Consider the following 15,059-nt stretch of genomic DNA (forward strand, 5'->3'; position numbering starts at 1 on the left):
TTCAGTGGTGCTGATTTGGAGGAAGAGCAGAGAGGTTTATTTATCACAGAGTCATTAATCTATTTGTTGTGTAGAGTGTTTCTGGCTGCTTTGCATTAACGAGTATAAAAAAGGATAAAACAGAGATCTGATGTTTGATTAAATAAGCAGAAGTGTCCATAAGCAGCGGAGATCACAGCAGAGCAGGAAGCTGACAGCGGTGTGAGCTCGAAAAGTGGAACAGTAACTGTTTTACCTCTCCAGGCTTATTCCAGATATAACGCTGAGGTCAACTAGCTATGAGAGTTCTTCAAAACAAAACAAACAGAAGTGATTGTTACTCCTCCTCCTCTCCTCCTCCTGTGAGAGCACAGTCATGGTATGCTGAGGATTCTTTGACAACAGCTGGAGAAGTATGAAAATCACAGGCCAGCTTTCCAAAACCACAAAACCAATTTGGCACAGTTAGAACTTCATCTGGACCAAATCCAGTTTGAGCATTTGGAGTTTCCACAAAGACTGAGGCTGACGGCTCAGAGACGAAGACCAGCGCTTACCTTGGTCGGGGAGGCTCCTTTGTTTTCCCATAGACTCCTCTTATTGGTGACATCAACAGGCTTCAGGTCCTGTCAGAGAGGAAACAAGAGGGGATCGAATCAGACCTGTTCACAGTGTTCGTCTCACAGTGTCAATTTGAAAATGATCAACGTGTTGTGACAAGTAGAAGAGGAGCTGAGGGGAGTCGGAGAGCCTGAGCAGAGGGAGCAAAGGGTGACAGACACTAATGAGCAGAGAGCTGCTCGTCAGGAGAGGGTGAGAAAAGCTCTCTCATTACCACTCTCAGGTAATTTCCTCCAGAACAGGACATGAAACACAAAGTAGGACTCAGGTACGAGCTTTTAATACCGTCGCCTGGATCACAGCGCTCGCATCAAACTCTCAGAAACACGTTTTTCTCTTCACACACACTCTCTGTTCTCTGATACACATCTGAGAAAAGCTATAATCCAGGACACAGAGAGCTATAGCATAAATATTTGGGTGAGATATAGGTAAGAGTGATGAGAGGTGAGATAATCTGGCATGAAGCCACACACACACACACACACACACACACACACAAGCACGCACACACACACACACGGCCTGATAATGGAATTTTCTGTCCGTCTGCGAGCAGAGCTTATGATAAGATTAAGATAAAATGCTTATGTGACACTGTTTACCAAACTGATGCCAGCTCTGAAACACCCTCCTGTCCTCTGTTTGTAACTGAGAGAAGAGTGGGACACAGCACAGACTGGAAAACTTATTCTTTGTTCTTTGAGGCCACAAGGTGGCGCCAGACGGATGCTGCTTCATCCTGAACACTGCATCATTTGAAAATGACAGGAAGAGGACGTGCAGCCCAAAGGACATGACCAGCAGGAAGTATGACAGGATGATAATGATGTAACTGCTGCAGGGCTGCAAAAAAACACAAACACCAAAGGAAAACCTGTGTGGATGATAAAATAAAACCCTGACACTGATGTGCTTTTTAAAGTCTGTATGAGTTAAGTTTGACCTGATTTGGTCAAGGCCAAATGTTGCTCAACATGATTTCTTAATACAACTACCACATAGCTCCAGCTCAGTCTAACCTGACTGACAGTGCAGGAGTTTAAAATGAATGGTTTAAACTCAGGAAAGAGCAGAGACGTCCTCCAGCAGATCAGGGGAGCAGACACAAATCTGTGAGCAAAGATGAACCTGTGCCTGATTTTCAAATACGACACAACACACAATGTTTAACCCACTTACACTGTAAAACTGAAGTTTGAGCAAGTGTTTGATGGCGTATTGCATTCACTGGAACATTTTTTCCCCCGTCTTCACAAGATAGTATCTCATAAAAACAGGATTCTTTATTTATTTTTGATTTTCCTGTTTCTACAAGATACTATCTACTAGAAACTGAATTCATGTCATAAATATGTGTACATATTTGGGCAACAGAAGCAGCGTTTGGATCCATTCATTCAGAAGAGTTAGCGTTATTAAAACACTAAATTCAAACTGTAAGCAGCTTAAAAATGTCTGGTTCTGCTGTGTTCAAATCCAGATCATCGAGTCGACTCCTTACAGAGCAACTGCTTTTTTGAAGTTCAGAGCGACGTGCTAAATGCTCACTGCTGAACTGAGCGTTTCAGTGATTGTCTGCTAAGGGTCACCAGTTAAAAGGGTCACACTTTTCACTTAAACACCAGCAACTGCTGATATTCTAAATCCAGTTTTTTTATGTATTTAATGCAAAAGGTGGTTTCAGGCTAAGGTTACAGTGGTGGTTTAACATCCAATTTTTGTTGTTGTTTAGATACAAAGTCTGTTTTTGGTGGATACACCCTCACTTTGCTTTAGCAACCATTAAAGTCATACTCCAGGATGGAACAAGTTGGGTCCTATCACAAGGTTTAGGGCAGAAATGACCCCTACAGCAGTGTTTTTGTGCAGCAGAAGTCCAGAGTGCACGCACCAAACACCCCCTCCCTGCTCCTCTGCAGGTTTCCTCTGCACTCAGACGGGGACATTTTTTACTTGACCAAAAACACAAATAAACGGACTCCCACCGAAACAATCAGATATGGGTCTGCATTAACGCTTTATTTAGAGAATTTTCAGCGCGTTACTTTCACACAAAAACACCGTTATATAAGGCTCTAGTTCTCATCGTGTCTCTACATCCTGGCAGACGACCTGCGTTTGTTTACATCTGGCGTGTCGCGTGCGCGGACTGATACACTAAGTGCCTCGCAGCCAGCTGTGGCTCTGCAGCAGAGGTAGCGCTGTTTTACAACACGATGAGAACTAGAGCCTTATTTAGTGGTGTTTTTGTGTGAAAGTAACGCGCTGGAAATTCTCTAAATGAATGCAGACAGATATCAGACTTTTGTGTTTTTGGTCAAGTAAAATATGGCCCCGTCTGAGTGCAGAGGAAATCGGCAGAGGAGCAGGGAGGGGTGTTTGGTGTGAGCGCTCTGGGCTTCTGCTGCACAAAAACACTGCTGTAGGGGTAATTTCTGCCCTAAACCTTGTAATAGAACCCAACTTGTTCCATCCCGGAGGATCACCTTAAAGCTTTTCGGAAATTTCTGTTTCTATGAGTTAGGATCTCCTAAAACAGGGAAATCAAAAATAAGCACCCTGTTTTTAAGATAGTATATGGAAAAAACAGGATTCTTTCTCAAGTGAATGCAATATGCCAACATAATAAATTCTCATCAGCCGTCCTATTTTAGTAAAAATGGTCTTTTGAGCCTTTACATGAGCCACATTTACCTGACAAGACAAGAATAAAAGAAAATGTGTTATTCAGAGACGATAAAAGACAAAGATGACGCCTGAATTGGTGAGAAGAATGTGCAAATGGGGTGAGAAATATGTGCTAGTTAAGTTCCTTAAATGAAGACATTATTCTGAATTTGAGAAACTTGACAAGCACATTTTTCTAGAAATCTGTAATGAGACAAAGCACATGCTGAAAAAATACAGTTTTTTTCGAAGGGATCTGATTTTATAAAAGAAAAGAAAATGAATCAGCTGACTTTAGAGCGAAAGAAGGGAGTAATGAGAGCTTTGGCAGGGAGAGGAGTTAAAAAAAAACAACAGCCTTTTGAATGTAGTGAAGAGAAGTTGTGGGTAAATTTAGTTTCTTACTGTCAACCACTGCCGCCAGGTGGTTATAATCTGAGGAAAACAGCTTTCTATAACATGCATTCCTTATTCAATCAACAGGAATTATTTCTGATTACTGCCCCCTTCAGGTCAGAGTTATAACCTTTATACATATCTGTTAAAGTTAATTTTTAACTCAGATTTTATTCTGATTTATATCATCTTATCTAAAAATAATATGATATCATTTAATAACGTGTGTTTTAAGAGTGATACAGGTCAGAGGACACAGCTGCCTCCTGCGTGTTCCTGTTTTAAAGCTGAACAGTTCACACACTGCACGTCTCTGCAGCACTCACAGGGTTTCCATGCCAATGACCTACCGCTGGCCTTCCTCCTGACGTTTTGCCGCTCTCCGGGGTTTTATTCAGCCAGTCGTTGATGCGACCTGCCACGCCTGTCTTCATCACAGCTGCTTCCTGTTTGGATAAGGTCAAAGGTCAGGAAAGCGTGGCCGTCACCAGCAGCAGCACTGAGCAGGAAGTAGCAGTGAATAAGGCTTTTTCCTCCCTCTTTCGGTCTCTCTCTCTCTCACACACACATACACGCACATACACCAATTATCTCCCACACTGCCTCTTCTTTTACCTTGAACGTGCTCCCTCCGCCTCCAGGTGAGCTGAACACGTCGCCTTTCTCCCACATGCTCTTGATGTTCCGTATGCTGTCAGTGACCATGGGCAGGTCCACGGCTCCGGAGCGAGGGGATCTGGACTCTTTGTTCTCTCTCTGTGGAGGCAAAGAGGTGACAGGAGGGCAGGGATGTCTGATAAGAGCTCAGATACAGGTTTTTTTTTTTAACAGAAACACAAGCTTGGTGATGTTAATCTTCATGTAGCCACTCAGTGCCTGCAAAGAGAAATCTAACTGTGCTGTTTTTCTTTTAACAACAGGTCATGCTCTGTGTTATTCATGAACAGATGATCTCAGTAGAGTTAGATATGATGCTGCTAATCGTTCCTTTCATGCAGAACACTGAGGTGGAACAGGTCTGAGGGCTTAAACCCTGTTTCCACCTAGTGCTTCACTTCTGTTTGTCTCAGTACAGCACGTATTTTGTGGTGTTTTCGTTGACTGATTGCAGGAAGGATCCCCAAATAACCGAGACAAGCCATCCCACTTTTTGGCACCCTTCCGTTGGGGGTGCCAAACTGATCTGATCTGATCTCAGAAGGTGGATCTGCAACACTGCAGACCATTGATTGGCTAAAAGAATAATCACTTCCTGTGTGACAGCGACTTCTGTATTTCTCCTGGCAGCACACAGTCTTCTCTGAATCAAAGCTTTATTGTTCTTCGTAACAAAGAGCCACATGCCAATCACAAATAAAAAATTCTGGATGTTGTTTGTCGTTGCTCTTTGTTTACTGTGTCGTGTTTTTCTTCTTCGTTTGATTTATTAGGGGGGTACACTGTGTTTTGCTGCTATGGCTTCATGCTGTTATGTAGCTAATGCGGCTATCTTTTTTTTTTTTTGTCTTTTTCTTATTTTTTTCTTATCTTCTATTTTTTTTCGTTGCTAGGCGCTGCCCAAGTAGTTGCCTGTTGCAGCAGCTCTCTCTTCTTTGTCCATTTCTTGTAATTTTTTCATCTCTTTTTCGTCATCTTTGTATTTGGAGTGGATCATCACTTTGTATGGTTCATTGTTGGTCATGGACACCAAACTTTTTGTGTCTTCAGTGATATTTTTACTACTTTTCTCCTGTGTTTGTCTGGAGATCCTACATGTAACCATGGCTGCATTGTTTACATGTGAAATTAGCTGTTAGCAGCCTGTAGCATGTCAATGCTAACTAGTGTATGGCTTGATGATATCCCTCAAGGTGAGGAGAAGGAGGTGAGGACGACGTGCTGGTTCTTGGGTGTGAGCTGGGAGGTGATGTGGACCTGTCCTTCAATCCATCGTTGTTGGGAACGTGGGATCTATCCAGTGGGATGGACGAGCTAGCTGTGCTAACCCAGCGGCAGAGGGGCTGCCGGAGGGCAGAGTGGCATCGTGCTGTTCACAGACATGGCTGATGGAGCTGACATCGGACGCTGGCCCCACATTGGAGGAGCTTCACCTGCTGTGAGCAGACAGGATCCAGGAGACAGAGACTGAACAGACTGCTGGGGAGGATCACTCCTGGACCCTGTGGAGGTGGAGACTGGCTGGGCTGGAGAGTGGTGGACGGGATGTCGTCATCTATTTTCTTGTGGACCTTTTTGCACTTTCTATACACTTTCTTACTTTTGTTTTCTTAAATGCTGCTGTGACTCCTGAATTTCCCCTCGGGGATAAATAAAGTATTTTCAATTCAATTCTATTCTATTCTATTCTATTCTATTCTATTCTATTCTATTCTATCTGCTTACAGCTTACACGCCGTTCAAGAAGGGCACAGTTGGTTTGAGAACCACAAACAGGATCAGGCTTTACTGAGTGAGCCTTGGGTGCTTTGGGTGGAACTCGTAGTAGGTATAGTAACTAGATATTAACTTATAATTATTTTCTGGTAGCAGTGATTTTTTTTTAAACTATACGGTCTTTCAGGAAATGTGTTATGTGATAAATGATGTCACATGCAGGATAATAATGGCATGTTTTCTTGACTGCAACAGCTCTACATCCCTTTGACAGTGTTGTATCTGTTCTAAAAATAGCACCAGATCTTCACCTTTAACCCTGTATCACTCTTTTTTGCCATTTTATTTTATTTCATTGTATTTTTTGCCTGTTAAATTGAATTTTAAGTTCTTTTTTATATGTTTTGCATTTATATTTCTGTAAAGCTTCTCATTTTTCTCAAGCAATTCTCTGAACTGTCTAGCTCCCGAAATGTGCTATACAAATAAACTTGCTGCCTTCACCAGATCTGCTGAAAAGATGAGGTCATCACCTAACTGCTTCATGACACTTTGGAGGGTTGGGGCCTCAAACACCGAGGTATCCCTATTGCTCTGCCTCTGTTTTGCCTCCAGAGGGCTGGCAAATCAAAGGGAAGGGGGTTTGTGAAGCAGGGAGCCTTAAAGAGACAGCAGCTTAAACAAAGTGGCTAAAAGAGGCTAAAATAAGGGTTTTCTAAATCAGGACAGGAAAAATAGAGAATTATTTTAAGCTGTCAATCATGTACAGGTACTACAGGGACACCAGAGGGACAAAATAAAGACTACAGAAAGCTGAATACCCCCTCTTTAATATTGTGAAGATCTTGTGCTAATTTAGAACAGAGTGTTTTGATTGGTTGACAGATTCAGGGATTTCTTCAACATATTAATGTGTAGAAAATCTGCACAAGCAGAACACACTCTTTAAATATGTCCTGAAACATGATCTACATCTTGTATTCCCAAAGTGTTCCAGGATAAATACTTAGCATGGCTCAGGAATAAAAGCTCCAGCGCCAAACTCGTTTTTAAATGTTCACCTGAGCAGCGGAGGTGTACTGCTCCAGCCTGTTGTCGATCTTGGACACCACGGGGGAAAGAGCTGCTTTCACCGTGCTGTGGGCAGAAGAAGAAGTTAGCGAGCACTGCATGGGACCACTTTAAATATCATACTGAGGGTAGTCAAGCGTTTTATCTTCAGCGCCTTGAGAGGACACAGTGAGTACCCCGAGCGGCGTTTAAGACTTACATAACTCTGAAACAGGACTGGAGGCTCTGCTAAAAGGAGGGAACAGGTTTCTGTAGGATCTCACCTTTTCTGTGCCGACTTGTTCAGGAACTCTGCTCTCTCTCCGATCTGAGGAGGAGGGTCAGCAGAGTTAATAAATAATAGGATAATAATAAATACATACACCATATTTCCTCTCACTCTGAAGACGCCTTAAAACAGATGTCTGAGCCAACCCCTCTATCTGCTCTTTCTTCTTTTATGAGTGCCTTCATAATAAAATCTGCTCATGATTTAAAAGGCAGACTCAGTAATCACTGCTTCTTATATGATTCACAATAAAAGTATTTCCTCAGCTGTCCTGCCAATGACCATTGTCTGCAGCAGTATATTAAAATAACGGATGTTCATGTCATCTCATATGTTCAGAGACAAATTCTCTGACCAACAATAAACAGTGTGACAGATTCCTCCCTCCACACACTCACACACACACACACACATACACACACACACACACAGAAAACACAGCAGGTCTTCTTTCCCATGTCTGCTGTGGACTGTGGGAATCTCAAAGACTTGTTTATAATAATACGCTTAAAAAAAAAAGGAAAAAACGTCTAAAAGAGGGGGCAAAGCATGCGTTCCTCAGACACTCACGTAAAAATAAACTCCAAACGGACAAAAGAACATGCAGGAAAAAAGCTCGGCCTCTCTCGGCCTGTGAAAAGGACTCAGCGCTCGGCTGCTACCGAATGTGGGAGTTCCCAAAATACCCGCCGACAGGAAATTCCCCATTCTCGTATGTGTTTTAACGAGCTGCAGCCATATGAACGCAGTTACAGTAATCCTGTTAACCCTAATCACTTTCCTGCATCCCTGCTGCCTGTCCTGCACCAGGCCCCTCTCTCCTCTCTCCAGTGGAAACGGCTCTTTATCTGTAACGCACAGAGAATTCAGCCCAGGCTGATAACATGTGAGGAAGCTGCTGGGACTCAGCGTTCAGCTGCAACTGCTGAGTAATGCTTCAGCACAACACAAGATTTTACATGTAAAATAAATAGATAAGTATAATAACTGCACAAGGCTTTTCCAACTCACGCTCCAAGTAGCATGCATGATGTTTGGAAATAGAAGAAACACAAATAAATTATATTTCTGGGGAAACTATGAGCTCTTTACTGATTTTTTCATGTATTTTTAAATCATCTGAACTTTCTTTGACTTTAACCATCTGTCATTTTTACTGCCTAGAGCCAATCCCAGCTGTCACGGGCAGGGAGGAGGGAGTCACCTGGGCAGGTCTCCAGCCAATCACAGAGCTCACATATGGAGACAGTCAACCGTTCACATACATATTAAAGCTCACCACCTGGGTTCATTTGTAATACACTACATGTTCCTTCTGACTTCTCCTTACGACCAGTCTACATCAAACTTTAACTCAAACTACCTCACACTGCTCCTCAAACTTTTATCAGCTTTAATACCTCTGATTAGGCTTCAGCGGTTACGTGGACTAGAAAAACTCATCAACATGGGAATTAAAGAGTCGATGAATTGCATCACTGTTTTTGTTAATGGCAAAGGTAATGTTATTAGTATAAACCATTGACTATAAAATAAACGGGTGTAGCCTCCCTGATGTCACCTGAGGTAGATTTTTGAAGCAAATTGGTTGGCACAGCCATATTGGGACAGGCTTTGAGTCTCCACCCCTGACAGCTATAGGCCGCTCGCCAGTCACGTGAGCTGAGCTGTGTCTCTGATTGGACAAATTAGTGATCTTAATATTTTCTAAATTGCTGATTCAGAAAAAAAGTCATCCCCCTACAGTGTGTGCTGATAGTGAAATTAGTGATTCATACAGGAGATGCTTTTTGAACCAGGCTGTAGATAAAGTCATTCAGTTTTGAGATCAGCACAATTTTTTTTTTTCACATATTTCACTGCCTCAGTTATTCTGGTGGTATATTGTATTAACCCTAGATTGTAAATCAGAAGGATTGCAATTAACTGCAAAGTCATTCCCTGCCATGAAAAATTACCGTAAGGAAAAACAAAAATTGTGTTAATCTGAAAACATTTGGCCACGGCTGTATGTTTATCTCCGCTGTGAAAACGTCTTTTTCTGGTTTGGTGTGTAGGTGACTCAGGAGCCAGGCTCGAGCAAAAACAGGAGAAACAGAAGATTTTAGCACTTCCACATTGTCTTGTGTTTTTAGACTAGAGGTTGCCGGGGAGTAAAAACCCATCTGCACTTGCAGTTCACTCCAGGAAGTTGTGGAGGCAGCATCACTCCCAATCTTTAAATTATTCACAGAAACAGACAGCACAGGGGATGCTCGGGAACATTTAAACAAGAAAAAATAGTTGAAACACAATTTGTACCAACTGTGTGCCTAATTTGCTTTCACAAGTTGAAATTCACAGGTGTGCAGGCTAAAGCAGGCGAGGTAAACCAGGGATCCAAAAAACTCCAATCACCACATATTTGTTGCTAGGCGCTGCCCAAGTAGCTGCCTGTTGCAGCAACTCTCTCTTCTTTGTATGTTTCTTGTAATTTTTTCGTCTCTTTTTCATCATCTTTGTATTTGGAGTGGATCATCACTTTGTATGGTTCATTGTTGGTCATGAACACCAAACTTTTTGTGGCTTCAGTGATATTTTTACTACTTTTCTCCTGTGTTTGTCTGGAGAACCTACATGTAACCATGGCTGCATTGTTTACATGTGAAATTAGCTGTTAGCAGCCTGTAGCATGTCAATGCTAACTAGTGTAGGGCTTGATGATTTCCCTGGAGGTGAGGAGGAGGAGGAGGAGAGGACGACGTGCTGGTTCTTGGGTGTGAGCTGGGAGGTGGAGACGTGGACCTGTCCTTCCATCCATCGTTGTTGGGAACGTGGGATCTATCTCCAGTGGGACGGACGAGCTAGCTGTGCTAACCCAGTGGCAGAGGGGCTGCCAGAGGGCAGAGTGGCATCGTGCTGTTCACGGACGTGGCTGACGGAGCCAACATCGCCACATTGGAGGAGCTTCACCTGCTGTGAGCAGACAGGATCCAGGAGACAGAGACTGAACAGACTGCTGGGGAGGCTCAGTCCTGGACCCTGTGGAGGTGGAGACTGGCTGGGCTGGAGAGTGGTGGACGGGATGTCGTCATCTATTTTCTTATGGACCTTTTTTGCACTTTCTATACACTTTCTTACTTTTGTTTTCTTAAATGCTGCTGTGACTCCTGAATTTCCCCTTGGGGATAAATTAAGTATTTTCTATTCTATTCTATTCTATTCTATTCTATTCTATTCTATATTTGTGATTAATCAACTGGCTGAAAGAAATAATCAATAGATTAGTCGACATAAGAAATAATCATCAGCTGCAGCCCTGGTCTACATTGACCTGGAGTGATGTACATCTCATATTCTCATTGTGCTGTAGAAGTACAAGTATGCAATAACTTTGTGCGCGAGTGTTACTATTACTAATGACTAACTACCTCTGCGCTATAACCCATACCATATGTAATTATTTTCATACCATAAATTCTTTTACTTAATGCTTATATTCAATTTTCCTATGATCAGTAAAATGTTTCTAACTCTGGTTATTGTTTATATTTACTCACCAGGTCTGCTGCTACAACAACCAAATTTCTAACTTCCACCATTGAGTCAATAAAGTTTTTTGTTTCTCTTATCATCTGATCTTTTTGAGCTCTTTTATCTTATTTTATTCTTTTTGTTACATTTGTTTTTTGATGATGTAGCTAAAAAAACATAGAGAGGAAAGAGCAGGGCAAGATGTAGTAAATCTGAGAGTTGACCTAGCAACTGCTGAGATGGGGACTTTAGCCTCTGTATTTCGGGGTGCTGAAAATGCTACGCTAACAGCAACCAACAACAGTTTTAACTAACTGGCTGCCAATGACGTCTGTAGACATTAATTTGATTACAACCATTGACCGCATGTGTGAAGACGTCAATCATGTTTTTCAGTGGGGGGAGGTAGAGACTGGCGGTGCTCGTCAATCAGTATCAGACTTATAAACGACTGTATGTGGCAGCGGTGCGCTCTTTGGATGAGATATCTTTTTTTTTTCTCCTAATTTCTACGACGTTAACTAGTGTTGCTCCTCATGAGGCTCTTTCTGCTACAGTCTGTTTACAAAGAGGCAACATCCAGTTTAGAAAAATGAGGCCTGTTTGGAAGAGCTAAAAGTTGATGTCCATCAAAAAACCTTTTGAGACTGGCTGCAGAAAGACTGGAAACCAAATACACACTAAGCCATTAAAAACATATTTACAGCCACGTTCAAAAAATGGCTTGGGTCTGAAACAAAACTGTGGATTTTTCTCTAACTTGGCTGTTTAGAAGATATTGGGATTGTCTGATTGTCCAATCAGAGATGACGGGCGCCCTATAGCTGTTAGAAAGGAAGCTCAAACACTGGGTCATTTCCAATATGACTGCGTCTGATGATTGGCTTCAATTCATTGTATCAGACGGCTGACATCGCAGAGACTACGTCCATATTATACAGTCTATAATCACCGTCCATTGTCCATATGTTTCACCTTGTCTGTATTTTTCAGATCAAAAACAGGAAGAGAGATATGAAAGAGGAGAGTCTGCTCCTGTTTTGGTTGTTTAGGTGTTTACAGAGTCATTGGACACAATACTCTGTGGGTCTTGAAAGCTCGGTCAAAATGCTCTGATAATGTCTGGCAGCCAATGAGTGAATGAGAACGTAGTAAAGTAGTAAAGTAAAAGAACAAATGTCCCAACACAGCAGGCAGTGTATGAAACATGGAATAACATACACACACACAAAGAGTCTGAGCCACAGCTGTACCTACTGTAAACATGACCACAAAGTACAGCTGAGTCTGTAAGGTGAAGAGGAACAGTTAAACTGGTGTTATCACGTTGACCACAGAGAAACAAAAGGGGTTTGCTTCCAGCTCCTTCTCACACAGTTACAGCCTGAATCCGTCTCGCTGGGAGCGGCCAGATGGATATTACTGCTAACTGTCACTAATTCGATTTTCTCCACTGACTCAAAATCCCCCCTGAGTTTGAGAGTGTGGGAGTTGGCTTTTGGCAACACTGGAAACATTTATTCATATCTGAGTTGATTAAACGTTCCTTCGCAGTGACAACCATTTATCTCTGGATGAGGTGGGGATGGGCACACAAAGGGAGGATTTATCTGAGCTTCCCTGCTGCAATGCTTCACCAGACAAACAGGTTAACACGTCAGCAAAATTTTACAGCAAACACTGGATTAAACGCGGGAAGGTTTGCTTTTTTAGGCTCTCTTTCTCTATTTTTAAACGCTTTCTCCTGCGTCTGATAACACGTCCTGCAGAGCGGAGGAGGTGAGGAGGGCAGATTCGGGTCATCTGGTTCGAAATCTTTGCAAATATTTGGGATGTTTAGCTTGAGCTTTGCTGGGCCGCCGGATGAGAGGGACTGCCAGTGTTGGAGAACTGTGATATTGACTTTGTTATGCTGACAACTGTGCTGGAAGGGACGAGAGGACCCAGAGTTTAGAGCCGCGAATGTTTCAGATAGTGAAACTGATTTATTACTGACTGACAGATATTTCCTGTGGAGCCTTCATTTCAACATTAATCCAGTTTTATTAAAGCTGTTACATGACATTACTCCACATGTTGAGAGGTCGGACAAGGCTAATCATCTGTAGTAACCATCATTTGTTTTTATTATTGGCTGCGTTTGTTAGTAATTTTGGCGAACATGCTCACTGTAAAAATTGAACTCTAGATCCCAAAGTAAGAAACATTTCTTTGGCTTACTCTGTTGGAAAGTGAGATTAGAGTTCATGTTTTCAAAGTTAATGCCAAGCACGTCAACATTACAGTATTAACAGACTTTATGATTTGTGGTGTTTGATGCTTGCATGAAGGCTAATATTGTAGCTATAAATCTGAGGATCCCAGGAATAACTGAAATTAAAACGTTTATGTCTTATCTTTCGTGAGAACAGTCTGATAAGACTAAACCTGAGCCACACGCACTGTACAAGTCCAGAAAAACATCTCATGGCAAGATTAAACAGACAAAAATGACCACCTCGCTGTAAACAGTAAAACAATCTGCTAATGGGACAAAAAACATGAACGAGTTTACTTTCTTAAATCATGACGTTTCTTTTAACACAAAATTTCACAAGGAAAGTTTTCTCTTTACGAGTAATAAAGATGTACCAGTTTTTATAATTAGACATTAAATCGCATTAAGACTTGCAGATGGCTGTAATAAGACGTGTATAAACTTTCTCTGGAAATTGCAGGCTCTAAGGATGCTAATGTAGCTAAGACGTGTACAGTCCTCTGTTTTCAATCCCGTCATCTGTAAATTTTGTACTTCTGATTTACAAAACATCCTCAGGTTCCTTTGGATCTCATAGATCAGTGTTTCTCAATCCTGGTCCTGGGCAGGGGGTCCTCAGGACCAGGGTTGAAAAACACTGTCATAGATGATGATGCAATTCATGTCTAATGTCTTGATATAAGACTTTCTTTCTGGACTTGTCAGGTAAATGTAGCTCAAATTAAGTCTAATTAAAACATTTTTACCAGTGGCGTGCACAGACTTTTTGGAGGGCAGGCGCCAAAAGAAAAAAACAAAAGGTAATAATTATAATAATAACAATTATTATTATTATTACTATTATTATTATTAATACAATTATTTTAATAATAATAATAATACATTTTATTTGCAAAGCACTTTTTTATCAAAATGTTCTCAAAGTGCTACAGTGCCCTCCCTAAGCCCTCAGGTGCTCAGGGAGGGCATTCCACAAGCGAGGAACGAATCAGCTTCAGGGCTGATTACCGATCCTGCAATCCTTCTGCACCCTCATCAGGACCCTAGTGGTGCTGTTTTGGATATATTGGAGTTTTTGTAGGTCCTTGCTAGGACTCCCGATGCAGGAGTCCATGGAAGTGTGTTGCAGTAGTCGAGCCAAAATGTGTGTGTTTTCCCATCAAGAGGGCACTTCAGCACCTGTTTTGGCTCTCAATAGGGGACTTAGGGGCATATTTTCCAACAACTGGGCCCCCAGGGGGGCCCCCACGAACACCACTGATTTTTTTTTTACTAAAATTAGGTTATGACACTGACAACAAAAATGTTTGATAATCAATTTAACTACTCTAGTACAATCTGAAGGAGGCTGTGAGGAGGAGAGGCTGTGAGGAGGATCTGTTTGAATTAGACAGCAGTGCCATCTTCTGGCCCGGAGTTGCATGCACACTGTTGTGAAGATGTGACTCTGAACAAAGCGTTTGTTTTGGAAATCAATAAAGATCAAATCTTTTTAACTTTTTTGTTTAAGAAAAGTTTTTACCAGATACAGTTCGACAAGCTGAGGTACTTATCAACAGTAAGGTAGAGCTACGGTTTGACAACGTGACAACAAGCAAACTTTGTCAATTTGTGCTGTACTTTAATAGCCAGCTATATTTAGCTCTACTCACAGCCCAGTGCTCTGAGACATGTATGTAATGTGTAATATTGGCAAATCCTGGTTATGTCCTGCCAGTCATCAACCAATCAGAGCTAACGTAACCTCACTCTTCATTTTTTTGATAGACTCTCAAGTTTGAACAGACCACTGCAGAATAACTGCTGACTGTGGGTTGGAATCAACATTAGCACTAACAGTTTAGCTTGTGTTTTAGCCTTTAGCTTGTGCTCTATCTCTCTCCTGTTTATCTTTCTTCTGCTCTTCTGTCC

The 15,059-nt window shown here is 41.9% G+C and overlaps 1 protein-coding gene across 6 annotated transcripts in view; it reads right to left on the reverse strand.

Moving 5' to 3' along the window:
- The window catches only part of cald1a (caldesmon 1a), a 109,742-nt gene that overhangs the window by 12,763 nt on the left and 81,920 nt on the right, over positions 1 to 15,059 (reverse strand). For 5 of the 6 annotated variants that reach the window (XM_074698305.1, XM_074698304.1, XM_074698303.1 and 2 more), the window contains 5 exons: positions 7,374 to 7,417; positions 7,101 to 7,176; positions 4,282 to 4,422; positions 4,017 to 4,112; positions 537 to 605 (listed from right to left, as the gene is read on the reverse strand). In XM_074698305.1, the coding sequence (XP_074554406.1) occupies positions 537 to 605; positions 4,017 to 4,112; positions 4,282 to 4,422; positions 7,101 to 7,176; positions 7,374 to 7,417 (426 nt within the window). Of the gene's footprint in view, positions 1 to 235; positions 288 to 536; positions 606 to 4,016; positions 4,113 to 4,281; positions 4,423 to 7,100; positions 7,177 to 7,373; positions 7,418 to 15,059 lie in introns of all 6 variants that reach the window. The other variant, XR_012600113.1, reaches the window with a different exon arrangement.

Source organism: Halichoeres trimaculatus, unplaced genomic scaffold, assembly GCF_033239565.1.
Source record: "Halichoeres trimaculatus isolate MK-OKI-2021-1 unplaced genomic scaffold, fHalTri1.1 fHalTri1_scaffold_21, whole genome shotgun sequence".
NCBI lineage: Eukaryota > Metazoa > Chordata > Actinopteri > Labriformes > Labridae > Halichoeres > Halichoeres trimaculatus.